General features: G+C 36.0%; 1 protein-coding gene across 1 annotated transcript in view; it reads right to left on the bottom strand.

Moving 5' to 3' along the window:
- Positions 1 to 27,464, bottom strand: part of LAMA1 (laminin subunit alpha 1) — a 78,893-nt gene that overhangs the window by 17,232 nt on the left and 34,197 nt on the right. Inside the window, exons 22-47 of the mRNA XM_051610269.1 lie at positions 25,880 to 26,116; positions 25,386 to 25,529; positions 24,823 to 25,002; positions 24,041 to 24,226; positions 23,048 to 23,175; positions 21,882 to 22,002; positions 21,581 to 21,718; positions 19,687 to 19,808; positions 18,730 to 18,816; positions 18,290 to 18,483; positions 17,158 to 17,300; positions 14,313 to 14,411; positions 13,903 to 14,014; positions 13,575 to 13,737; positions 11,266 to 11,476; positions 10,927 to 11,043; positions 10,678 to 10,841; positions 9,400 to 9,538; positions 8,085 to 8,178; positions 6,729 to 6,845; positions 5,077 to 5,259; positions 4,617 to 4,771; positions 2,922 to 3,065; positions 2,001 to 2,134; positions 1,609 to 1,759; positions 956 to 1,080 (exon numbers count right to left, since the gene is read on the bottom strand). Of these exons, the coding sequence (XP_051466229.1) occupies positions 956 to 1,080; positions 1,609 to 1,759; positions 2,001 to 2,134; positions 2,922 to 3,065; positions 4,617 to 4,771; positions 5,077 to 5,259; positions 6,729 to 6,845; positions 8,085 to 8,178; positions 9,400 to 9,538; positions 10,678 to 10,841; positions 10,927 to 11,043; positions 11,266 to 11,476; positions 13,575 to 13,737; positions 13,903 to 14,014; positions 14,313 to 14,411; positions 17,158 to 17,300; positions 18,290 to 18,483; positions 18,730 to 18,816; positions 19,687 to 19,808; positions 21,581 to 21,718; positions 21,882 to 22,002; positions 23,048 to 23,175; positions 24,041 to 24,226; positions 24,823 to 25,002; positions 25,386 to 25,529; positions 25,880 to 26,116 (3,788 nt within the window). The remainder of the gene's footprint in view (positions 1 to 955; positions 1,081 to 1,608; positions 1,760 to 2,000; positions 2,135 to 2,921; positions 3,066 to 4,616; positions 4,772 to 5,076; positions 5,260 to 6,728; positions 6,846 to 8,084; positions 8,179 to 9,399; positions 9,539 to 10,677; positions 10,842 to 10,926; positions 11,044 to 11,265; positions 11,477 to 13,574; positions 13,738 to 13,902; positions 14,015 to 14,312; positions 14,412 to 17,157; positions 17,301 to 18,289; positions 18,484 to 18,729; positions 18,817 to 19,686; positions 19,809 to 21,580; positions 21,719 to 21,881; positions 22,003 to 23,047; positions 23,176 to 24,040; positions 24,227 to 24,822; positions 25,003 to 25,385; positions 25,530 to 25,879; positions 26,117 to 27,464) is intronic.

The raw sequence follows: 27,464 nt of genomic DNA, 5'->3' as shown, positions 1-27,464 counted from the left end.
ATCAGACTTAAAAATGTTTGATGCAGATTTGCTCTTTTCCAGGCATTTCTATAAAAAATACAAGAAAAATTACATCCGTTGGTGTAGCTCCCAGGCAGTACAACTAGAAAGTGTGGAAAGAGATTGAATCTTGATGTTATGAATAATTCCAGCCAAAGGAAACTTTAATTACAAATCTCACAGTACATGACTTAGCTTTGGGGAAATACGTATACAAGACAAAAAAAGTTCTCTACTGATATATGAAAAAAACTCCAATTATTTCTTAAGGGAAAACATGATTGTTACCAGCATACACCCTCTTACTTAAAACATTTTATCTATTTACCAAAATGCTTTGCATAATTGCACTTACAATGAATGTTCTAGTAGCCCCTTTCCCTGCCATGTCATACTTGTAAAAACTGTCTCATGCAATCAAGCAGCACCCTCTGCTGTTTCTACATGAAACATTCTGGAAAAGGGAACATGGTAATGTATATTTGGTTTTGATTCCTTAAATATAAAAATATTACAGTATGCAAGCCCATTTCAAAATTACTACAAGAATAGTAGCAAGCTCAGTGGCTACAGTTTTGCTATGGATTTCTTTTATATAGGAGTGCTTTATACTGTTTCATATCCTAGGAAAGAATAAACTTGTCTTGCTGGAAATTACTGTAAGGAAATATTTCAAAATAGTTTTGTTCTCTGGTAGTCCCTACTTTCAATGCACAAAATAGACCACAGCAATAGAACTGCTCTGAAAAAATAATTAAGAAGTGATACAATTCCATACAATGAAATAATTTTACACCACTAGCACATTCAGAGTAGCATGTTCAGAACTGTAAGTTAATGAACAATGAAACACTGCAATTTGTCCGAGTTCATTATTTTTAGCTAACACAGAAATATATATATTACTGATGTAAATTACTCCAAATGTATTGCAACAAAGAATGAGACAAAATACCTTCCAAAACAGCCACTGCACTTGCCTTCCCTTTCTATGTAGTTCCAAAGACCAATAGATTTGCCATTCAGAGATGCCTCTCCCATGCACCCTTTAAAATGGGTCACCTTAACAGCAGGTGATTTCTGAAAGACAAGCAATACATCATAAATAAAATCAATGTTAAGTACTCTGAAAATTATGCAGCCCAATTTTTTCTTGTTTTCCTTGAACTTTAACTTTGTTAGATACAAATAATAATAAAAACTCAATGTGTTTTAGCATAACTATTAACAATTATCATTTAAATCATAATAGGTTAGTTTCGCAGCAAGTAAAAGTGAAATAACTTGTCCTTGATGTTCTTACATCCGTCTTGGTATGAATAACAATGGCAAACTAAAAGAAGCCATGGAAGATGGAAACTAAAAACAAATTATTTGTGTAATGTCTGTGTGTCATGCATGCACAACATCCCGTCCCGCTTAACTATGAAAATTTCCAGGGAAAATGTACTTTAGGATACCAGAACATCCTCACAGCATCTTTGCCTAGTGTTCAGAGTACCTGGCATTTCTTGATGAAGTAACCAATTAATGCAATTATTTCTAAGTAAAAAATGTATTTCAACCATTATAAAAACATTTTGCAGAATGCTGATCTACAAATTTAACCTTGATTTGCCCTCCAAGTCCTCCGATAAACATTAAGGTTGATTTGTTAACATCCAGTATGCTGGCTGTTCCTGGAGAGGTTGCAGATTTAGGTGAAGGTTTCTGATTGGAGTTCATTTCCTCTACGCTGAGTGTACCTGTTTTTCCAAACCTGTCAAGTACAAATACAAATTTTAGAAATCACCAGGCTTAATCAAGACATTCTATCAGCTTCTCTTTTTAAGGCCAAGTAAAATCTTGTCACTGGAAAATTCAGATGGTTTATGTTGCTTATGCCAAGTTCACTCACTAAGTAGCTGGACATTTCTACAATACAACCATCTCATTTAATAATAATAATAACATCAATAAGTTTTCCTGTCTAACATTTTTGCCATTCTCATTTTAATTACCTGGTTGCATGTATCCTGTGCCATTTGTTGTTGTCAATTTGAAAATCAGGGTATTCCACTCTTGCTGATCCAGAGCCCAAATCCCAAAGAAGAGCTACCTTACCACGTCGCATCTCCACTGCAAGGAAGTCTGCCTGAAAAACAGCAGGGCTAATTCTAACACATGGCATGAAAAGTTCAGTTTATGCTTTGTATTTTTTAAAAAGTAACATTGAAAAAATCTTGCTGACTATTAGCAAAATCAGGCCCAAAAAGCTTTCATTGGTTTTTACTTTCAATGAAACCCAACACCTCAGCTTATGTACAAGTAGGTTAATGTTTTCTTTGTAGAAACATAAAAACATATGATGTACACACACCTGTCGAAATATAGAAGCTTCCAAGTGTGTGAAGTGACCTACCAGTCTGTGAAAAAGTACTATCACATGACAGCATACCACAAGGAGCTAATAGCTGTGCATTTATTAGAATTACAGAGGGAGGGAAGAAGAGGACAAGGTGACAGTGAGCCCTCACACACTCCTTTTCAAGTGGGTGGATGCACCATGCTCATGAGGGCCAAATTCAAGTACTTTGCCTGCGATACCAGGCAAATTGATTGATATACTCCAGCATGCTATGTGAAAGCATCACAGAGTGTTGCACTCCATGAGGTTAGTGCACAGGATGGGAAAAGGAAGGGGAAGTTTCATGGCGTGGCCAAGAGGCAATGCTAAGGAATCAGGTGCTTTTATTCTTTACCTTCAAGGATCTCTGGAATCGTCTAAGGCACAAAAATATTTCCACTCCTAGTGAAATTTGGTCTGCAAGGGGCCTGATTTGGATATTTAGTTTTATGTCAAGTAGGAAGAAAACATATACATGGTCATTTAAAACAACTGACTACCATTATCTTCAGTAAATGTAACACCAGAAACTTACCTTTCCATTGCTGCCTAGGTAGAAAAGGACGTTGTCTGGTTCAGCAGTTTTTACATTGAGTGTTAAAGTATTGTAATTGGAAGATGAAATTCGGGGTTGGTAGGCACGAATGCAATCTCTCTCTGCTGATACTGCGACTTTAATCTGTGGGGGGAAAGCAGGAAAGGGAATCCAAATAAGTCTCAATGTACACAGCACCTATTTGTGGAGTAAGTACTTAGCAGTAAATGTAAAAATTCAAATTACTGAGAAAAAAAAAATAAAACTTGGGTCAGAAGCCTATACAACAGTAAAAGTCACTGTAATAATATCAGAAAATAAAGATACAGAAATTCAAAACCTTTTATAAAAAGGAAAAAAAAATTCTAGTCTATGAGAGGAAAAAAATAATTTAGATATGTAAGAGTCTGCAATAATTCTCACTATTTCAAAGTCTTACAACAGTTTACATGATTATTAAAAAAATGCATTTGTTGCATTACAAGTTAAACTTTAAGATTAGGTAGAGAAATAATATTCCTGTTGTCATACCACTAACGTCTTTGAACACTACCTATCTAGTACAGTGATAGGACTGATATGAGCTAAATTCAGCCAAACTCCAAGGAGCTTGGAATTGTAATGACAGAAAACTCCTTTTAACAATAGAAAAGTCTTAACTTAATCAGCTTCATTGAATATGCCTGTAACAACTAAACACATAAAGCAGGCGTGTGCATATGTGCATAGACACAGATACATAAAGTTTCTCTCCTCTAGTAAAAGTTTAAAAAATGACAGAACAAACTCTCAAAATTGGAAAATAAGATTTTGCTAATACTTCTTTTCATCCTGCCAGGAACTTCTGTGGTTTATGACACTTCAGAAAATACAACTCCCTCTTTTCTGGATTCATTAAGCTTCAGTAGACTGTGACAGAGAGGCAATAACCATATAATTAAGGAGATTTGCAGAAAGCACTGAAAGCCTTTTATTTCTTAAAACAAAACCTCCCTAAACCTTACAATAACATACCCATACTAAAGCTGAAGGCATACAAAAAGTTAGTGAGTGCAAAGTCCTTTTCATATTCCCCTCATTTTAATGAAGTCCATAGTACAGTTGATTACTTTTTATTGTCTTTAAATGGGTTGCAGAGATTTAGTAACGTGTATTATTTGTCTTAAAGTATTCTGGATGCATAGCAGCTTCTTGCAAAGAGAAACACAAGGACATGGCAGGACACAGTCAATTTATTGATAGAATCAACACACTTGTTAAAAAATTTGTAAGGATACCTGATGTTATGCGGATGCATCTCACACCAATCCCAAACATAAGCTTAGAAATTAACATCTTGTCCTAAAAAGAACGGCAGCACCATTCCCTCACTTACTGCTTTCTCGTCAAAATATCTGTGATTGCTTTCTGACATAGTAGTTCATTATTTTTAGAAGAAACACAAGGAAATAGTAAATAAATTATTGTCTTGCTGTTCTGACAAAATCACAAACACAGTGAGAAACATGAAATGAAAACTGCAAAATGTATCAAAAGCCCTGCCAGTATGCTTTTAGCATCATTCAGTGCTCTTGGACTTCAGGGAGACCCTACAACCAGGTACTTTTGACAGTAAATTTTAGGCTCTCGATCTCAAAGAACTTCCCTGCTAAAAATGAAAGTGAAGCCAGCAAAGACTGGGATGATGGAACTTACAGATGCTGCCTGCTTTCGGGCCTGGCTGATGAGTTCTTTAATTTCAGACAGATTTCTGTTCAGGTTCTCCTCTAGCACTTTCAAAGGTTTCAGCCTATCCATTAAGAGAGTTGCTTGTGCTTCAACTTCTTTTACTTGTTTTTCAGCTGTGATTGCTGCCAAAACATAAATGAAATGTTGAGTTAGGTTGAAAGAGAAATGCACAGCTTATTACTTAGCCAAGGTGGCATGTTTCTAATAATTTTGTTTTCAGCCATCTTAAACATCAGTAAAGAATATGCATACTTAAGGGTATCCCAGGTGACTCCTAGAAGTCTTTTTAGAAGTTAGCACATTTTAATTAAATTAGGAAGAAACTTTCAGTCCACCAGACTCAAATTTAATGCCTATTAGAATTGTATATTAGTACTTCTTCTGCAAGGAGTGACATTTCTAAAGAGCAACGAAGCAGCAAACTTACCAGCTTTTGATGAATCAGTTATAAGTTCACTAGTTTTCCTAAATGCGTCATTAACTCTGGACAATGTAGAAGAAGTATTCAGCAGCTTTTGACTGAAATCCCCAAAGTGCCTTAAACCCACCACAGCACTGGTGTTTGCAGACACAGCCAGCTCTTTCACCTCAAGCATGTATTTCTTTGTATCTGAAACACAGTTCCCAGGTTAAAAAAGAAAATCACAGGTTTTGTACATATGTGGGAGTGACAAATGCCCGGCTGCATGATAAGTTACAGACATAGTAAAAAAAAAAGGGAAATGCTGTCATTTATGTTCCTTTCCTAGTAAGAATTATATTTTTGTTTGTATTCTTCAGGCTGTGAGGAGCTCCAAACCAACACCAACTGTGAACTAGCTTTGCCTAACTATTGAATGCACCATGGCTTATAGATCACGAAGTTTACTTTCTGTGAAACCGGAGTTCCACAAGGCTGGTGTAAATCCTCCTGCTCAGTTATTAAGTTGGAAAATTGCCCCAGCTATGGCCCTCTACAAAAAACAGGGTTAATGCTCCCAAGCTGGCAGATACAGATATGGACAGACCTATAGACTGTAGTTCAGTTCATGCACACACACAGAAGTATGTAATAATAAATTACACACATATATAAATAATAGAATTCACAGTAGCTTAAATTAAGGCTCATCAGTTCAGATACTCAAGTCTTTTAATCAAAAGACTTGATTAATCCAATATTTCAATACTAGGAAAAATGTTTTATTTTCATTGCCAGCTCTGATTACAACATAAACGTAGAATGCCGTGATGGGAACTTGATTATGCCTATCCCAAGATTACACAAATACATCCATGTTCTCCAAATGAGTGTTGGCACCCAGAGTCACAAGTCTGGGACTTAAGTTTTGAATCTACAGCAAGCTGGTAAGGCAGAAGGTCTATTATGACACCCTTCACTTTTGGCTATGATCACTGATAACAACCAAAACAACAACAAAAAAACCAAACAGCAACAAACCAACCACAACAAAAACAAACAAATGGAAAACGCTATTGTGGCTGGCAAAGTATTCCAGATTCTCATATTCACAGCTTCAAATACATGTTCTCTTTTAGTTTCTATAAATTGTAGGTCTTGCTTTTATCCAAAACGATGACTTCTTTTTAAAGGAAATTATTTTATTTTGAATAGCACAGAAAGAATATTTTAATCAGTCAAATGAAGTCAGCATTTACAAGAGAACAATTAGATGCTGATGGTAAGATTCACAGCACAGTATAAACAATTTTGAAGCAAGCTATTAAAAAAAGCAAAACCTTACAGTTTCATATTTGTTTCTCTCTATGTGGGATTAAATATTCTAGGATATCACTCTCTTCTTGTCTGTGTAAGAATATTGCTTTCAGAGCCCTTCCTGATTTACAGCAGTGTGAAATGGGAATAAGACTACAAACCTTCTATGATAACCCAGTTATGATTCATAGTTCACTTAAAAAAAAAAAAAAAAAAAAAAAAAAGGAAAATATTGCTTGTAAGGCAGAAGGTTAAATGAGTCTCCAGTATAGTTTATTGCTAGATCTCTGCAAACAGGATTTTACTGTGATTGCACTAGACTATTCTCTAATAAGGAAAATGTCAATATAAATGTCACTTACCATCAGGCAATGTTCGGAGTGTCAACAAGGAATCATTAAGCTGGTTAACAATTCTATTAGTACTTTCCTGTATCTTTTCTACCTTTTTGTTCAACCCAGTCAATCCAAATAAAAGGCCTGTTGGAAGAAATAATTGTGATTTTTCTATGAATAAGCAAACACCATACATCCCACACAAGCCCTACATAGGGATAACAAGCATTCACTTACTAATCAATGGAACTTAATTGTTGTTTTTGTTTGGTTGTTGTTGTTTTTCTAACAGAAAGAGCATTTAGCCAACAGGAATGCAAAATGAATGTAGTATGCACAGATAAGTGTCTGTAAACACTGTTCCATTCAAAGTTATCCTTTTCAACCAATACCATCACACTGAATTGGTAGAAAAATAGTCAGGAAAATGCTATAAATTAAAATGCTTCCATGATTTTGAACCCTTCAGATTTTTATGATGCTCTTCACTTTTTGTGATATGTGACAGGAGACAGTCAAAGAAGTGTCTTTCTCTATTTGTGATCTGTTTGAAGTATCCTATCATTAAAAATGGGGATGTAGAAGGGAAGGAACAAAAATTTTATGTATTCGGTCCATCTGAATTACATAAAATGCATATATACTTGTAAAACCATTTTAAAAGCAAAGAGCATTTTACAGTTACAATTTATCTCTGTGAAACATTCACTTTCTGTCCAATTTACTCCAAAATTTCCATTAGGACCAGCCTCTAGTCCCACATCATTTGTGCTGAAAATGCTTTTCTGAACTTCCATGGCACAGACTCCAATACCTTGCTGATATATTGAAGTAACAAAAAAACTCAAAAGGTTATTGCAATTTAGAGAAGTACTCTGAGCCAAAAGGCACTTCTTACAGACAAAAAATGAAGTTCAGCTTGTTTCAGTATTTCAGCTGTAAGGAACAAGCATGAATTTTTATTATTAAAATATATGAACCTATGTTCATATATGTTACATACCTATGTAATCCATGATTTATTAGATAAAATTGGACATTTGCTCATCAGCTACTGCACAATCCCTAATGATTTAATTCACAACATTTGGAAAAACAACCACTGAATGAAAGAAAGCATTACTTGGAGTTAAATGAGCTACAGTGAAGGCAAATATTTTACATTTTTAGAGAGAAAAAATATATTCTTACCTAGAAAAGTAAAATACATGAGTCCATAATACATTAATCCTAATTGTATAAAAATATGCAGTATTTTACCATAGTTCATGCTCACTAAAAAAAAAATAAATCTAGACACAGAAAGACCCCATATTAAAAATCCCACAAAACGAGATCGAGAAAAAGAAGTATCAGCAGAAATTTGAACTCTAAAAAACTGACCATCACTTTTTTTCTTCATATTTTTAGTTTCATTCTGAAATTTGGAACTAAGCAGTAGAGCATCTTTTCCAAGAAGACTGAGAGACTCTTCTGGCTGAAAAACACAAGACATTAGATGCCACATGAAAAACAGAAATTCAACTGAAAATGCCTAAAATCAGCGGATGTCAACTTCATGTTACTGAACATCCTCATTATTTATGGGATATTCTATTTATTACCTTATTAAGCATAAATTAAAAATAAAAATACAAGTTGTAATCATTTTTCCAAGAAAGTGACACTGAATCTCTTTGTGAGTTAATAAAAAGACTGAAAGAAAATCTACCAAATTCTAGTTTGAATATTGATGCTGATTTAGCACTGCCTTTTGGAACATCTGTAGTTCTAGTTCCAGGCCCAGGTCAAAATTCCCAGCACTGAGAGCTTTCAAGTGAGATATCTCAAAATTCAAGTCTTTAAAGTGTTCTTTTAATCTATTTTTCCAACTGGAAATCCTGGAAAAATACCTTGAAGAATTCATGCTGTATAAAGCTCTAATAAGACAGAGTTCGATGAAATAACATAAGTTCATAAAACAATGCCAACTGTTTTGATCGCTATCATGTAAATGCATCATCACATTCATTTCTCCATGCATAATGTGCTTGACACTTGTAAAAAAAAGCCCATTCCTTCCTCCAGTTTACAGTCTTGAAATGGAGAAAGAGAAAAAAGGGGGGAAACAGAATAAAACAAAAGTAATAGGGTCAGACTGCTCAGGTCTTTTTAATCTACTGTTTCAGTAACAACCTGAAAATCTTGCGAGCCAGAAGGATAGCCGATGAGATTAAAACATACATCTGGTTATGAAATGTCCTTAACTAAACAAAATAATTGTAGTGGGGAATACCTAGAGGGAAACTGAAGATTAAGGTCAAATAAGGGCATGGCTGAATAATTCCAAAGCAAAAGGGAACATCAGATGTTTGGAAACTTAAGTTGTACGGGAATGCATGTCAGACAACTGATATAACACAGAGAATGAAATCTAGCCCAGCTAACAATGCATTAAATATTAAAAAACCCAATACAATATGGTAAAATGATACTGTAGTGGAAAGAAAAACAAAGTAAACAGAACATGAAATCTGGCACCATTACTGCCTTGAAGTACATATTCAAGATACAGTATACACTAGTTGGTAGGATGGGCTGCTATCCATGCCTCTATCAAGAAGACTCAGCATTCAGTAAATTATTTTTTTTAAAAAAAGAATATTCCAAAACGAGAAAGATAAAGAGGTTAATTAAAAATACTAATATTGATACTTACTAAATCCAAGGGGCCATTCACAACTCTAGATGCATCATCTGCCAAACTCTCTGTTCTTTCAATCACACTTTTGATGCTGGAGTGGGTGACGACAGCAGCAGTTGTGTTCAGAGTCACATTTCTTATTTTTGAGAGGCCACTAAATAGAGAAATAACAAGTAATTCTCTTTTCACAAAAGTATATTAATCAAGGACTAATTTCAACATCTTCAGTTACAAAATTAATATCTTTCTAGAATACATAATGAATGCACTGAAAAAAATGAGCACAACTTGTCCATGTTGTGGAAAGGGCTTTAAGTACTTTACTTTGAACTGAAAAAGATAAGTTTAAAGTCAGATTAAATCCTTAAGCATTTTATTTTTTTCTATTTTATTCCTCTTTGTTTATGGTCAGTTTTTCAATTTATAAAGCCACTTTGCCACATTTTGCATTAAGAACAAACAAAAGGCATCATGTAAAGATAACAGAACAAAGTTCCTATCTGAAACTCAAAAGAAGAGTAGAGAAATATAGAAACTAGGAGGAAATTATAAGCACCTGAAAGCTATTCTGCATTTAACTTTACTTTATTGAAAGTATCTGCCTGTAGTGAACTCAGCAGTTGCTCAGCATTACACAGAGAAAAATTTTATATTCTCAAAATACATGTGCATTTTCCAGTTTGATATATTTGACAGAACAGCATGAATCCTGGAAGGATTCCTGGAATAGAAAATTAATTTCCACTGAATTAACTGGAATGACTTTAAATTGCAGATTCTAAGAGTGCATTTGAATTGACTTGAGATTACAATGAACTCATTTCTGCAAGATGTTTTGAAAGCAGCAATAATGGAGGAATAGCAGGAATTGCTTCTTGATGAGATTCATATTGTCAAGAACTACTAATGCACAGACCAGAAGCTATTCAAGTCATTCTATGATATAGCCACTAGCCACTGAATAATTCACTTGTTACTGTGTAAGTCAGTCACATTATATATGAGACTAATAAACCTCCTCTGTATTATTTAATAAATGTACACTGCATTAAAAATAAAAAGTACTTGAAATTGGAAATAAAAATCTATCATAGAATTCTAGAATTGTTCAGGTTGGATGGGACCTTTAAAGATCATCTAGTTCAATCCCCCTGCTGTGGGCATGAAATTCCTCAAGTGGATTAAGATACTAAAAATATAAATCACATAAATATTAGTGTGTGTCACTACTAAATAGTGTCACATAAATCCGACACTACTGTAGATCTCTCCCAATATTTCTTGAGTTTTTACCTCTCTAGTGCTTCTGCAAGTCTCTGGAACTGGGCAGCACGGTCCTCAGCTCTGTATACCAGGTCAAGCACTCCTCTCACAGACATCTGCATGACCAACTTATCCACATGGTGTCGCAGTTTGGTGCTCCATAGGACTAACCCATCCTGGTGGACCTCCAGGTTCTGCACAACAAAATGGTTTCCTCTTTTTTTCAATAGCAAAGTCTACCTGACAGTGTCATAGAGGATGTTAAACTTAAGAACTTACAGATGTAGAGTTCTTTACATCTTGGGCAAGAGCAGCAGCAACATTCACAAGGACCTTCCCTTCTTTAATGAGCATGGCCATGACTTCTTCACCTTCCTTTATATTCAGCTTTTTGTCCTATAGCATAAATCAAATGTTTTATAGTACTCTGTAAAGTCAGGTAGTGCAGATGAGTTCACATATTTTTCAAACAGGTCTGGTTTCCTTTGAGTTTTTAAGTTATCACATGTATTAACATGTTTAGGCATATTCAAGCTTATCAAAATCTAAACAGCAGCGTTTAAACACAATTTCATATTTAATATTTCTTAAGCAACAACACCAATTGTCTGGTCTTACATTTAACTCTGCCAGGTTGCTTGAGATAAGAGGAAACAAGCGATTGGTCTCATTGATGTTAGCAAGTGCCTTATTCACCAGGTCCTGGGCATCTTGAAGTCTGCTGTTGTGCTTTGATAAGAGCTGGCTTGCATCCTTTTTTAGTTCAGCAAGCTCCTGCTGGGGTTTAAGATACTCTTTCTGAACACGGAACAACACATCTTCTGCAGCTCTGACAAAGAAAGAATCAGAAAATAAATAAATGGTACAGGAGAAACTTAGGTATGGATTTCTCGAGGAGAAAATGGGGTTATGTACAACTAATGTAAATGCATCTTCTTTCAAAAGCCTACAAATTTTCCAATCATAGCATACATTCACGTTGGCTTAATTACTTGTCTTACCATACAAAAGGTGACTGTTTGAGGGAGAGGACAGGAATACAATTTATAAACTTTTTATATGGTGACTAAAGGGGAAAGAGTTCATAGTAAACCTCATTTGCTTGGACTTATTGGTACATCCTCCACATCAAAATCTCTCTGAAACATCCCTCTGGGACTATTCTGTCTTAATTGCAGTAATTCAGTTTGAATGTAAGATCAAAACATTGAATATGAGGACTGACAATGGAAAGAAACAAGTAACCAGAACCAGGAGACATATACAAGTCCTGAAAAGTTCAAGTATCAAATAAAGATGAATAGCCTAACTAGAATGAACACTGATATGAGAAATCTCTGCACTTACCTTCTGAAATCAGTAACAGACATTATTATTATTATTTGGGAAATAACAACCCCCCAAAAATTTGTCAGTTGTTTTTCACTTCAGCTGTTCTATTTGGGAATATTTGCATGTCCATTAAAACACTTTCCAGTATTGAAGGAACTGAACATGATCCTAAAAGTCTATGTCAAAACATATAGATCTTTAGCCAAAGCAAAAGAAACCTAAATTATTTCACAATTATAGTCAGCAAAACACATTACATCTTATTGAATAGCAGATGTGCACTTGCATGTATTTCTTAAAAGTTATAATTCAGGTCTTACACTCAGAAACCATAGCCTTAAAAAAGTTACAAGGCAGACCTCAGTTATGAGTACTGTTTAACACTGTGTCATCACAAGCTCAGTCCACTGTGAGCCAGGTGATAACTTCTACTCCCTGAAAAATGAGCTGTCAAGTCGCTTATTTAAATCAGTTTTGAATTTACAGCTGCATTACATGATAAATTCTGCAGAGCAAACAACCTTATAAATCTTATTAACTTTCTTCGTCGATCTGCTGAAGGACACTTATCAGAGAACTTTCAACTGAGCCTATAATTGAAAAAGTTAATTTACTAATGCTTTGTATAACAGCTCAAAAGCTGATGTTGAAAGAACATTCTGTTACTATGCAACAGGACATTGGGCACTTCTGTAAGTGCAAAAAAGCGCTATTTGCAGTTCCTCATAAATATAAGAATAAAAGGTATACTTCTAGTCCATTTTCATGTCCATTTAGCTTCTAGACAATTTAATATTCAGCATAAGAACAACAGTAGACTGTTGAACAAAATCAGATATTCTACCAACATAAACATTCTATCCTGCCTGATGCAAAGTGCTTAAAAGCAAAATTTTCATAAATACTCCACTTTGGTCTAAATCATTCTCCCTTGAAGCCAATGTTAACAGGCTTACAGTTTTTGTTGGTCTAGGGCAATACTTAGGATTTCTGAAGTTGGAACAAAAATTTTACTGACTGTTGGAACAGTCAATGTTTATATTGCCAAGTCTGGCAGTAAGACCTAATAGCGAATACAAAAGCCATTTAAAATAGCCTTTAAATGGGGACAAATCAAGACAATGGAATGCAATCCTAAACAGTGGCTTAGAATGCTAAAGCAAATGCCTTGGTTACATTTGCAAATGCATGCAATAATATATTGTCACTGTTCCAGTGATAATATATAATCATGTCCTTCAGCAGAACTGGCATGATCTGGGCTTGCAACCGACTGAGACTAGATGAAGGCAACAAGGAGATATGCATTAGGGTCAGATCTGAATCAAACCAAAACCAATGAGTCTTTTCAGTTATTGCAATGGAATTCTGTATCATGCCCAAATGAACAGGCCTTGGTTTTATCAGTATCACATGGGATGCCCAAGTACCTTCAAAATCATGTAATTCCAAATTTAGAGTTTGTACAGCTCCATCTTGGCTAGTTATCCATCACACTGCCTGTCATTACAGCACAACATTTCTTGAGACACCTCTCCAAAACGCAGTATTACATAGTACAGACAGACACGAAGACATCAGCAGAACACACTTACTTTAGTACTGTGGTAGCATTAAGGTGCTTTTGAACAAAGTCTTTCTTGCGTAATGCATCCAATAGGGCAGAAATATTATCTTGGAGGCTCTGAGATGCAGAATTTGACAGTGGGAGATGCAGGCCCAGTGTTTCATTTAGTGACACAGCAACTTCAGCAAGTACTAAGGAGGAAAATAAACAATTTAGTCATGCCACTAACAAAAGAATATATGTGAACCCCCTGCGCAAAATGCAGCACTTTCCATGTAAATAGTTCTTTAAGAGTTGTAAGGGAAAGAGCCCTCTAAATTGTGTAAACAAGTGGAAGCATCTTAAAAGCAGGATACCTTTGATGGTTGCATGTACTGTGTCAATAAATCCAGTCAGTTCTTGAGTTTTATTCCTGGTTTCCTGAGTCATGGTGTTAAGCTGCCAAGCTTTTCTCAAAATTCTAGACAACTAGAATAAAATCAGAGAAGTATGTATCTCCCTTTCTCCTGTTTTAGGGCCTTAAATGATCACAGTATTTAAAGATACTTAACTTTTTTAAAAAACTGTGTAAATCTCCTGTACATTATCTTAAAAGCATGGTAGTTTGCAGAACTCCACAGACCAATCAACAACTCCCCTCCTCAGAAAGACGACAGAATGGATTGGAATCTTTCATTGAATTCTCCAGATTTAAAATGATGTACCATGCTATGAAATCTCAAAAGATTACTCCACAAAGGCTAAGAACGAAGAAGCCAGGACCCACCTCTTCATGCAGATGATCAATTCCTCCTGATAAACTCAAAAGACTTTCTTCTGCTGTAGCTAATGAATAAGTTGCATTTTCTCTAGGAACTACAGACCCCTGTAAGAAACAAGAAGAAACACCACACTGTAACTTGAGGATTTTGTTGCATCTCCAGAAAAGTTTTGGGAAGAATTATTTATAAGATTATTTATGTGTTTTAAACTACTGAGTTGCAAGGCACGTAAAATGACAAAAAAATTACATGCATACAATTCATGCAACAAAACACTTCCTTAAGTAAGGAAACAAATCTCTAAATCCAGTCATGTTGTACTTTAAATCAAGCAGCAAGAGAGAAGCCTAATTTCTGCTAAAGCCTAATTTCACCACAGACTGAGCTGTACAATTAAGGTACTTTGAAAAGTTCAAAGGCCCATTGAATTAAACGTGTCCATCCAGTCTCACTGCTGCAACTGTTTCAGCAGCTGGTCTTCTCAAAACAGCTGCATCTGGGGTGTCTCTGCGAGGATGACCCTGTATTTCCCTGTCAAAAACCAGTGCATGGCTTTTCAGAGTTCAGAGTATTTGCCCTCCAGACACTATAAGGTAATGTAAGCAGCCCTGCAGATCCTCTCACCAAAAAGACAGAATAATGGGCTGTATTTGGTTTCAAGGTTGCCTCAATAGGCCACTGTATGCAAGTGTATCATATTTGATACAGTCAAGGCCTGCAATGGAATGCCATTCTCTAAATCTGCAAAGAAACTTAAGGCATCTCTTACAAAGACAACAAGTCTGGGGAAGTTTTATTTTTAGTTTTCAGATGTTTCAGAGGCAACCATTGTAAATACCATAATAAGTAACACTTGGCCCAACTTTAAAAGAAGTAATTCACAGGATTGTCTAACAGCCTGGGTCAAGTAGAAATTTCAAAGTCTTTTCCTCAGGATGAGGAAAGAACAAGTGAAGAGAAACAGAAGCTGAAGCTCTTGAGCCTCCTGGGATAAAGCACAGCAAGGTTTCTCTAAAAGCCCAGCCCAAAAACACAGGATGGAACAGCAAGTATATCTAGGAGGTGTAAAGCAGGTGGCTTTAACTAGAAAACAAGTTCTCAGATGGACTGGACATGCAGAAGCAACAAGGCGTAGATGACTTAATCTGATAACTTTCTCATTATTGAAGTCCCACACCTAATGCAGAATAAAGAAGAAATACTGTAATTCCTGAGTGACCACCATGAAGTAAAAATGCAATACGCAGCAGACAGCTCTTTGAGGAAGATCTGTAATTCGCACAAATCAACTTGGGGATTTTCTGGCTTCCAGCTACACTTACTTTAGTACAACACAACGGAAAGTAAAATTTGATTAGCCGGAGGGGATTATCTGTTTCCAAACAGAGAAAAAAATATGACACTAGCAACTTACCCTCAATATTAAGTTGTGTAAAAACGTTGTGACCTTACAAAAACAGAATTCACATCATAGACACATATGCTTTTATATCACTTTTAGCTTCCCATTTTCAAGCAACTGATGCCTGGCTTTGATTTGAATAGAAAAAAATGTATATACTACAGGAGAAGCTTAAATTAATTTTATTTTTACATAAGTTTTGAGGTGTTGTTTTTTTTTTTAAATAATTGAAGTGCTAAATAAAAGCTACATATTGTGTGATGTTTGTAATTCCAGAAGATGATGCTCCTGTACAAACACAAAACTATTACAGAAATTCAGCTGTAACCTGCAAATATTAAAACAATGCAATATGTTTATGCCTTGCAACATAAAGGCAGGGAAGTATAACTGAAGCTTTATAACTAAAATGTTACCAACTAAAACTAAAGGATAAGAGTATCTGCTGAAGCATAAACACATAATATAATAATTTGCCTTCAGATACTGTAATTATTAAGATTTTGAGGTACATTGATTGGAATTCACATCTTTTACAGAAGAAAATTTAATTTAAACTTGTAATTTACCAAATCCAGCAGCACAAGAAGGCTCACATTATTTTGATTTTGTTGTGATATGTTGGAACACAAAGAAGGTAGCTTTGCTCTTTTCTTAGAGCTTGTCTTGCTTGACTTGTTGCTGAGCAGAGTCTTACCCATAAATGTGCGTATTTTAGTCGTCGTGAAGTAAGAAGGATTCTGTTTATCTCTGGATTCGTGCAGAGACCACATTAATTCAGTCCTCAGCAATAACAAAAGACCCCCTAGAACCACAAAATGTGGTATTTTGTGCTTTGTTTAAGGGGGAAAGGAGATGGAAGGAAAGTTTGCCACAAGCAGCCTGAAAGTGTTCAACACTGAAACATTCTACCTGGCTTTTGTGTTTCAAGATGGAGAACCGAGTAAGGTAATTGGACTGCCAAACAACCAAAAGCAAAGCAAACTGCTGCATCCCAGACACCCTGGCTACTGGAGAAACAGCCTGCCACTCTAGGGGAGGACTCCATGAAAGCCCTAGGGAGACTATAGGAAGGAACAGACTCAAGATCTATGCTTTGGCAGTTCTTCAGCAAATGAACCAAAAAGGGAAAAGACCTGGCCTGATATTTCTAGGGATACACATAACCCAGGTGAAGCACATACATACAGCACATTCAAATAATCATGGTGCTGACTGAAAAATATATTCATCCATGTAATTTATTTATGGAAAGAAAGTAATTCAGTCATCTAAACAACTGAAGGTTCTATACCAAATATAATAGTCATAACCTGGTATCACACATACACACATAAAAGCCATGAACCTCAGGAGGGCTCCTGTTAAAATTACTGGCACAAGAGTGGTGGCAAGTTTTGCTTTAAAGGTGTGCCTGAGTATTTCTACTATTTGTGCATTCATTTTACCTTCAGATGTTTTGTTGCATTTTCCAGCTCTGACAATATGCCATAGGGCACACGGGCAACACCAGTGAGGTTCACTGAAAGTATGGCCTTGTTAAGATTATCCAAGCTGTTTAACAGAACTCCCGTGCAATTGTCATCACATGCTAAAGAAAACATTTAAAGATGAGAGAGCAATATTAGTATTAAAAAGAAGCCAACAAATACAAAAATTTATTTTGATTTACACAGTATGTGCCTTCATCTTTTGAGTGATTAAATATAATAATTTTGAGAATATAGATTTGTCATATTGCCCTCCCCTTCCTGCCCCATGCACAGACCTACTCCTAACGTACTCTCCTTAGGTTATCACAAATTCAAATCTTATTGGTCCTGAATGACTATTGATCTGCTAGTTGTATTATAATGAGCCCATTTAGCTGTATCACTATAACTCCAGGGTGATGCCACTGACATCTATCCAAACAGGTTAGGAAGACCATTCCATTTGTTTCTTGTGCCTTTTTTTACTTATACAAAGCAGAATATAAGTCCTAAATCCCAATTCATGTAAAAGCAGATTACCGTACCTGCTGTGGCTTTCAGCTATCCACTCTCTCATAAGGAATTACATGACTAATTATTGATGGAATATGACTAATTATTGGAGAAGAATGTCTACATACCTGGGATAACTCTCTAAGTACTATCTCATCCAAGCTCACATCTAAAAGATCACTGACATAGGAATTCAACATCTTCAATAAATTAAGGTATGCCTCAGACAGCAAAAAACTATTAAAATTATCTTTCCTCAAACTTGTCTGTAACACTAAATAAGCTATTTTAAGGATTAACTGTCTGATGTTATGATCTCCACTGCAGCTTCCTCTGTGTTCACAGAATGGTTGAGGTTGGAAGGGACACCTGGAGGTTATCTAATCCAACCCAAACTGTTGTACAGAGATACTAAATTAAGATTTCTTTCCTTTAATAGAAAAAAATAGGCCCTGACATCAGAAAAACATTTAATTAAGTAATGGTTAAGTAATGGTTAAGTAATGGTTAAGTAATAACCATGTGCACATAAATATGACTGGAACAGACCAAAGCCCACTGGGAAAGCAAGCAGTTAAAAACCCCAAACACCTACAAACACACTCGTCTTTGACAAGAAGATGTCTCGGTTCACACTCCTCACAGAGCTGTCCTGTCACACCTTGCTTACAGAGGCACTGGCCAGTTGCACGATCACAATTAACATGAACAGATCCACTTGGATTGCACCGACACGGATGGCAGCTGCCACCAGGAAGCTTAGGGTCACCGTAATAGCCAAGGGAGCACCTACACAGGGAGGAATGGAACACTGAACATCAAGGGTTATTCTTATACTTATCTTTGAGAATCACTGATAGATTTTTAATTAGGGGCATCTTAACAGTAACTAACAAATCACTCTAAGTCCTTCAGCACTCGTTCATATATTTATTTATGAATGCTGAATAATCTATTCCAAGTACAAATATGGGTCATATTAATCAAACTGTCCTTGGGAGCTGGGGGTAAATGGGGGCGCCATGTGTAACTCACCTTTCACAGTACTGTCCTTCATATCCTGGGAGACAGGCATCACAATAGTAATCCTGAACATTTTTCAGGACACAAGTGGGACTAAAACTGGAGGAAGGATAAACAAATACCTGCTAGCATATTCATGGAAGACCATACAAAGACACAGGTTAAATATTTTAAGTAACAGCATCCTCTGCTCAACCTGATGCAGCACTCGAGGATTTGTGTTTTGTATTATTTGTTTCTTTAAAAGTTTGCTTTCCAAATGTGACTCCATTACTGTATAACATGCCTTTGACCTTTTAAGCCTTATGACCTTCTAAAAGATAAGACAATGAAAAAATGGCTGCTGCATGATATGGCTATAGCATATAATAGACTTGCATCAGAGTTGCTAGACCCCTATTAAATTATCCAAAAGCAAAAAACAAATATGCTTTTCAAGCTTCTGGAGGAAAAACAGCCTTCACAGCATTTTGATTTTTAAAATATGAAGTCAACTGTTCCTCTACCAAACAAACAGATGTACAAATTTCAAACGAAAGAATACTTGTTCTTCCCCTAGGATTGATCGCATGAAAGGTTCCCTGCATTGACTGGAGATGGCCCAGATCTTTGTAAATACAAAAGCACTGTTTTTCAAGTAATGACAGAAACCCACGTTTGAAACTGAAACACGTCAGAGCAACTTAGTCCATTAAAAATATAAAGCGCTCTATGTGGGTGACCTACTCTTAAGAGAAAAAAATAAATTGACTTATCAGTTAATCCTCACAGAATTAATACTAGCTGTAAACAACTCATAATTTAAGCTTCATTTACTAAATAGAAAGCTTTCAAATGTCTAAAAATTAAGGATGTGTAATGATAACTAATTCTTGTTGTAACAGCATAGGAAGGGTGGGAGATAGTACATACAGCACAAGAAATCCAGAATGCTAGAAGTGTCTATCGGATTTAATAAGTTCTGGTTACCTAACAGGGTTGGCTCTGGGACAGGCACAAAGAGAGCAGTCGTTGACAGATCCAATTACTTTCCCATAGTAGCCTGGGGCACAAGCACTGCAGTAATCACCAACTGTGTTATCTCTGCAGTTCTGGTACACAAAAAGAAATTCAGTTTAAAACAACAACAAACAACAAGAGGAACTTTATCTTCCCCCCAATCAATAAACATATACATATGTTTCCAACTGTCGTCTCTAAATGTCACTACCCATTGGTCAGCATTCTCTGAGTGGAGGAATCTTTTATACAAAAATAAGCGGAATGGCAGCATATTTTCTCCTATGAGAATGCACCCTCAGGCAGGCTGACCTAATTTCTATTCTAAATTTCCATTAAGGTTTATGTATTTCTGCTTCTATTAAACCAATTCAGGCCAGGAAATCACAGCACAAAAGAAAAAATCCTAAAAAAAAAAATAAAATCATAAATAAATAAAAATTAAGAAAAAAGCAACTGGTAGAAAAATTGAACAGGATACCTGGATGAAAAATGTAAGTTTCAGTGTTTCAGAAAATTAATGTTATAAATCAAGGATCCTCCACAGACACTACACTTAATTTGTCAACAGTACTGATTAACAGCCAGTGCTACTAATATTAAAACACTAAACAGGTATGATAAACATAATTTAACTGATTAGTCCCCTAAGTGAACAAAATTCAGTTTCTCCTTTTTTCTTTTTTTTCCCCTTTTTTTAAACTCATATTCTCACAAGTGTGGATACTTCAGAAGTTAAAGACAGCAGCAGTGCAGCTTCCTATTACATGGGAGCAGAAGTCAGAGATGAAAACTATCCCTTTCATCTACTCTACTCAGTTGGAAAAGTCTAAGTAGTAATCTCAACACACAGGTGACTTGCCACCCTTGCAACAAGAAACTGAGAGTAAGAATGACTAGTATACACTGGTCTGAAGGACCTATGTGTTTTGGTCTTGTAGAATTGAGAACCATAGTTCTCATTCATGAGACACATACTTTAGACAACCCTGAAAGCAAAATAATTAATAGAATTATAGACTGGTTTGAGTTGGAAGGTACTTCATAGATCATCTAGTTCCAACCTCCCTGCCATGGGCAGGGATACCTCCCAGTAGACTCAGGTTGCTCAGATTACTTACAAACACCTGAACAAAAGAGGAAACTCACTTTAAAAACTGAATTCAGTAGAAGTTGACTTTGAACTAACCAATTCACTATTGGAAAAACAAAGCAACTTTAGGATAGCATATAAGTCATACCAGAGAACAGACTTAATGTGCTTCATTTGGTCAGCTAAGAATTTGCTGTCCACAGGGCTGCCAGCCCACAAGAGAGGGGCAATGTGTTAGTCAGATATGGCCCCTTCTTAGTAACCTTTGAGATAAAATGACATGAGTGAGTAAACTAACTTAGCTGAGGCACATCCTTATACTACTTCAGTTTCCGAGACAAAGCATAACTTAAAGCTTCCCAGAGGATTCTCTTCCTGAGAGACAAAGAATTTTACTTTGACCTATTCTGTGGTGTGGTATGGTTTACTGCTTCCTTTACTTTTTTTGTGTGGCTAAGCGGATCTTGGCCTGAGCAAGGATGGAAGCTCAGAAATTCTCACAGAAAAAAAAGAACTTCTACATGAGTTATTTGTTAAAGTAAAATTAAAACTCAAGTTATTAATTTTTTTTAAGATGTTAGTAACCAAAAAGCTTGATAATTTTAATGAATGAACCCTAAGGGCTCAGATTTTCCATTTTTCAGACTGGGGGACGAAATTATACTATACCAAATAGTACAGCCATATACTTCTCCCAGAAACTCCCACAATCTGTTAAAGCCATTGTAAGCTCAGGTTAAACCAATAGAAAAATGTATAAATTGTACATACCAAGCACTTTCCAGTTTCAGGATCACAGGTTTCACTATGATTGTTGCACTGACATGGCACACAAGGTCCTATCACAGTGTGAGGCTCTTTTCCACTGAGTTCTGTGTGCTTTCCCCTGTAGTATCCTGAAGCACACCTCTATTTGTAAGGGAGTAAAATTAAAAAATAAAATAAAATATATATATATATATATATATATATAATCATATGGCTGACAACAGCTACCAACAATTTTAAAAGCCATTTAAGTAACTTTATTATTTCACTCTTAGAAACACAGAAAGAATCCAAGGTTCTGTACCTGACAGGACAACCCAGCATAACCAGCAGGACATCTACATTGCTCTACAAGATGAGCTTTAGCTCTGCCTAGATGCATTTCTTCAAACTTCACTGCAATTTCCATTGAGATATTTGCAATTCTACAAGATATATGCAGAAGAGAGCATGAACATCTGAAGAAGTCCTAGAAACAAAACTGAGATCCAAGTATTTTAAAGTTTCAAAGTCATGGCTACCATACGTATTCTCCCATGATCCCCTTTTTCCCATGCAAATATCTCAATAAATTCTGAAGATTCTTTACAGGGGATTTTAGGACCTACAACAAATAAACCAGAAGCACTTCAAAGTCATACAGGTTGATTCCCACTTGTGTGCAAAACTTGACAAACACACCATACAAGAGCATGTCTTTCTGCCTTAGAAACACTAGAACGAAATACATCTGTTTTGTCCCACAGATTTTTGGACAGAGCTAAGAAAAAAGATAGTTGAGAGCATGTGAAGCAAAAATAATCCCACACCTGCAGGTGTAATAACACTTCTTCACAGCTGTCAACATACACAGATACCGGGTTTTCATTGCATGCATCTCTGCATGTCTTGTTAGTTTCTGAACTGACACATGCAATGACCACACAGCATCTCCTTCCTCTCAGTAGTAACCAGTTCTGTTCAAAATGGCAGTAAAATGTTACCATTCTGGGGTGGGAATACTTTACCACCACTGACCAGAGTGCATAAAGTTACAGGAGAGACGTAGACTGGTACAAACCCAAGAACTCAGAAGACCATGTGTTTCAAGTGAAAAACAAACAAACAAACAACAAAACAAAACAAATTTCAATACCCATGAAAATAAGATGTGAAAAATAATTTAGAGAACATGAATATCACCCATCGTGCGGGCACTGCATCAGCCTGTAAGGCTCTGGACTTTATGGGCTTTTCTATCAAAATAAGCAGCAGAGATATTTAGTGTTTCACAGAAAGAATTAAAGAGGAATTCTGCTGCCACTAAAGGTCATAAAAGTTTTCTTATCAGAGAAAGAAGTCATAAATAGGAAATTGGAAGTTTCTCTAATTTGAGTTAAATCTTTACTGTATGGCTCAGTTGGGACTATTTCTAGGTTAAATTACAGTACATGCAATATAAGAAGTAAATGCAAGTAGAGATTGCTTTACCTGCTTTGCTGTAATCCTTGGCCATAAGCTGCCTTGATAAGGATGTATTCAATGTTGCTTAGCACTGACATGAAGTCAGAACGTAAGACAGGCTCATCAGACACAGAATTGAAATATTTCCAATAATCCTAGGGAAACATAACACATTATTAAAACCATTAATGTTCAAAATCACTTTAAGATAATGCTCTGCTTCTCCTTACGTATTCTTTCTGAAATGCAGTCATGGTCACTATGTCTTAACTCTAGGTCCCAAAAAATCCAAAATCTTGCTCCATGTGAGAACAAAACATGTTTTTACATGAGTTCCCATCTCCTCCTCTTCTCTGCATCCAGCTTGCATAAACAGTTTCTGCAGGAAAGCCATTCTGGCCAGCATGGCAAAGGTTTTTCTGGCTAGATCTCAAGAACACAGGTAGCCAAAGCACCAGGACTTCACAGCACTCATTTTACGTGCAGATCAAAATAGCTGCTGTAACTGTGTCCAGCCTCCTGTCAGGAAGGAAGACTAGGCCTCACCCCAGCCCCAGTCAGCAGAGAGTCCAAGCCACCAAAGGAGGTCATCATTATCTGCTTTGAAACTGTCCACTGGGCACTACTGCATCTTACTGGTAGGTTAAGATTCACATCCATTGTGATGTTCCCGGATTGTGAGTGTAACACACAGGCTACAAAATTATGAGGCTGCCCAAGAACGACAATACCTGGCTGCCTATCATTTATCTCTGAAATCTGAGTCTGTGAAAAGCTCACCACAGCAACATCTTCAGCATTTACAAAAGAAGAAACAATGTTAAAATGTTATTTGCTGTTATAGCACAAATTCCCAGCCATTTTTTCCCTAAAATAGAAGCATTTTAGTCCAAGTGCTCTGTTTACTCAACCTATTTGAAATCAGATACACATTTTTCAAAGTATTTTTTTAATGCATAGATGTTTTCCATAAAAGCTCATAAAAGAAAGGAAATGTTTCCAAACCAATGTTTTGCTTACCTCCTTCATTTCTATTTCTTTGTCAGTCCTTACTCCATTTTCTGGAGAAGGGATGTCTACATAGATGACCAACTTGCTTGTATGACCTCCTTTCATTAGAATCTGTGGCTCAAAATTTGAGGTTCCAAAGCCATCCAAAGCATAAAAAGCAACAGTATATCTCAGCTTCCCTCCATAGGCCAGGAGCTGTTTAGATAAAAATTTATTACTTTTATTTATTCCAAGGTTAATATTTTAACATCATCTGAAGACTTCAACACTGTCACTTCTTTGAAGAACTGGCAACACGTTAAAATTGACTTCAACTCAGCAGCTTTAGCACCAAGGTTAAATTCATATTTCTAAAAAGCAGTCTGAGTTTCTTCTTCTAGGGTCTTTCAAGGTGTGCACTCAATTTTCATTTAATTCCTAGGCAACAGGGATTCCATGATCTGTACACTGAACCTAGCGACAAGGCTGAAAACCCTTTCAGGTTTCTAAAGTAAAATTGAACACATCACTATCTCCTCCTTATACAATCTCTGAAGAGCAACATGCTAGTTAAATATGGGTGTTAACAACTCACAGGGTCAAGAAAAATCTCATTATGAAAGGGTAATATAAACGTCCTGTTTGTGCTTGCTGTGAGTAACTTCAGTCACTGAATTAGTAACATTACGACCTACAAGAACAGAAGTAATGCAGGAAAATGTTATCATCATAAACTGACTATTATACAATAAAAGAGTGACTAAGAGACAATAAATACATTATTTACAGAGCATTCAAATTATTTATTTTACCTGGTCTCCCTGAAACTGCTCTGGTAACCTCCAGTAAAATGTTCCTGTATTTAAGTATTTTCTGACTACAGCGGCATCCAGTACAACATCAGGAAATTGAGAAAATACTCCTCCCACTGTTCCAGTCAGGTTACTTTGAGCTACTACACGCAGAATGGACTGATCTGGAGTTAAGGTTATCTGCAACACAAAGAGCAAAAAAATAGCTGACAAAAACCTTCTACCTCAGAGTAATATACTCCTAAAAGTTTTAGGTGCTTTGAGATACTCAATAGTCCATCATAGAGTAATAAATGCCCAAACAAAAAAATGGCAAATGTTTTATATTTCTCTAAAAAGTGAAAAGTGAAACACAAGGTTTCAGCAATCAGACTGTAAACACTTATCTTTTGCTTTCTTTTTTCTTCTGACACATACCACTGCAACCATAAGCCAGTCAATTATATTCAGCCTGACTGCTGAAATGTGTGCAACCTTAGGCACACCGGTGTGGTACCTAGCACATGGATGACACCAAGCTGAGTCTCAATATTTATGTCTTTTCTTTATGTCACTTTACTTACAGGAATTCTCACATGACCTTCTAGTTCCAAACAAGATGCAGATATCCCAAAACAGAAACATGGAGTACACCCCAGTGCATTGTTAGCAGAAAGAGCAAAAGTTCCAGGTTTACACTCACTGCATTGTAGACCAAATACATTTTCCTGGATTAAATAATAATAAAAAAAAAATAACAGCACAGTCATGTTACTTTGCTAATTTAATTAAAGATGCTTCTTTTTGGAATAAAAACTAGTTGCTATGTAAACTAAACAACAGCAAGTCAATTATTGTATCTATTCTGTTTTACTATACAGTACATTATTTTTTTTGTTATTTTCCAATATGGGTTTTTTTAAACAAAACAAAACAAACAAACAAAAAAACCCACAAAAAACCAAAATCAAAACAACACAGAAACACACACAAAACCCCACAAAGAATTCAAGCTAATCTCATATATTTGATCAGAAAACCCCAGTGCTGTCCCAGAAGTATCTGAATACTTCAGTACCTTGCAGGTGCAGATACCAGTTTCCTCTTCACAACCACAAAGTCCTTTGGTGTCATCACACATCTCTGCTTTGGTTCCACTCAAGTCACAGTCACAAGCAACACAGTCTGGGTAGTCCCTGTAGCCTAATGCACACCTAGAACAGTCTTGTCCTCCAAATTCAACTTTGCATTGGCATTGGCCCGTCAATACATCACACTGGAGACTGGTTGAACCAGTGTCGCTACAGTTGCAAGCCTTCGATGAAAAGAAGAAATGTTCACGTACAGCAGATCTTTAAAAACAGTCTGGTTACAACCAAAAGAGCACAGTAAATTTAGAGTGGCCCTTAAAACTCAATGTTTGCCAACAACTACTAGAAAATAATTAGAAGTAAGAACTTCCACAGAGAAATGAGGTAGTTTGATTTGTATTTGAACAAATAACTGCATGTCCAGTAAACAATGTATGGCAAAAAGTAAGAAGCTCTGTTGATTCCCAAATCTGTGCTGGAAATCAAAGGAGTTGAAGAAACCTGCTCCAGAAAAAAAAAATACAGAATAATTTATTTAAAGTACTACATATTGAATGCAGCAAGTAAATTAAAACAATATTACATACATGTTGGATGAAAAAAAATTCATAATTACAATAATTTTATAAATATGATAAATTTTATAAATACTTAATACTGATGTTCTTTCATGATTTCAAGAAGCATTAATAGAGTCTACATCTTGATCAAGCTTTATTTACTATTTGATGAGGAACGAAGACTCTCATTGCATCCAAAGGTGGGCAGCTCAGCATGCACTGCAGCTCAGCACCAAAGGAATACCATTCCCTAGTAAAGCCCATCCTTCATTATGTAATCAGTAGTAAGAACCTGTTATCACCAACAGGCAAAGTGGATGTGCTTAATTTGTCATTCTTTTTTGAAGTAGACTGAATCTAATATTGAGTCTCAATTTCATATCTGTGGTTACTTAAGAAGTCAAATTTTGCTCTGTGATTATTTCTATCAGTGCAGAAAAAAGTACATTCCATCTGTCACCACATGACTGACCATTCTCCCTGTCTTCTTTCCTCATCATCTGTTATTGAGATGAAAAGCCCTACCTTGTAAGGCATGCTACCTAAGGACCAACAAAATCTGTGAGCACAACTATGTATCCTTTAGCATTCTTCACAAGTTTGCTGCTCACTATTCCTATTCTTTGTATTAATCAGTTTTTACTCTAGCAGCAAGTACTAGGTATTACACTGTCTAGTTTAAAGCACTTTATGACCAAACAAATTCACAGCTGTGGGCCCTAGATATCATTAAAGGTCTACAGCCCTGAATATCAAACCTTATTTCTATTATGATGATTCTTGAAATAATTTACTTGTACTTCAATCTCTGTATGTGATAAAGATAAATAAGGACTCCAAGGCACAATTAATTGTGCTGCAGCACACTTAAAAAGGGCTGTAAGCAAAACATGACTACAGCTCTGCTCTATCATCACACCCAGAAATGGATGCTGAATACCAAGGAAACTGCAAGAAATGGAAGTCAGAGGAAGTAACCCACAAATGCAGTCTGTGTTGCAAAAGCAGACCA

This window comes from Apus apus, chromosome 2, assembly GCF_020740795.1.
Source record: "Apus apus isolate bApuApu2 chromosome 2, bApuApu2.pri.cur, whole genome shotgun sequence".
Classification (NCBI taxonomy): Eukaryota; Metazoa; Chordata; class Aves; order Apodiformes; family Apodidae; genus Apus; species Apus apus.
The sequence above is the reverse complement of the archived record's forward strand: the minus strand, read 5'-3'. Positions and strand labels throughout refer to the sequence as shown.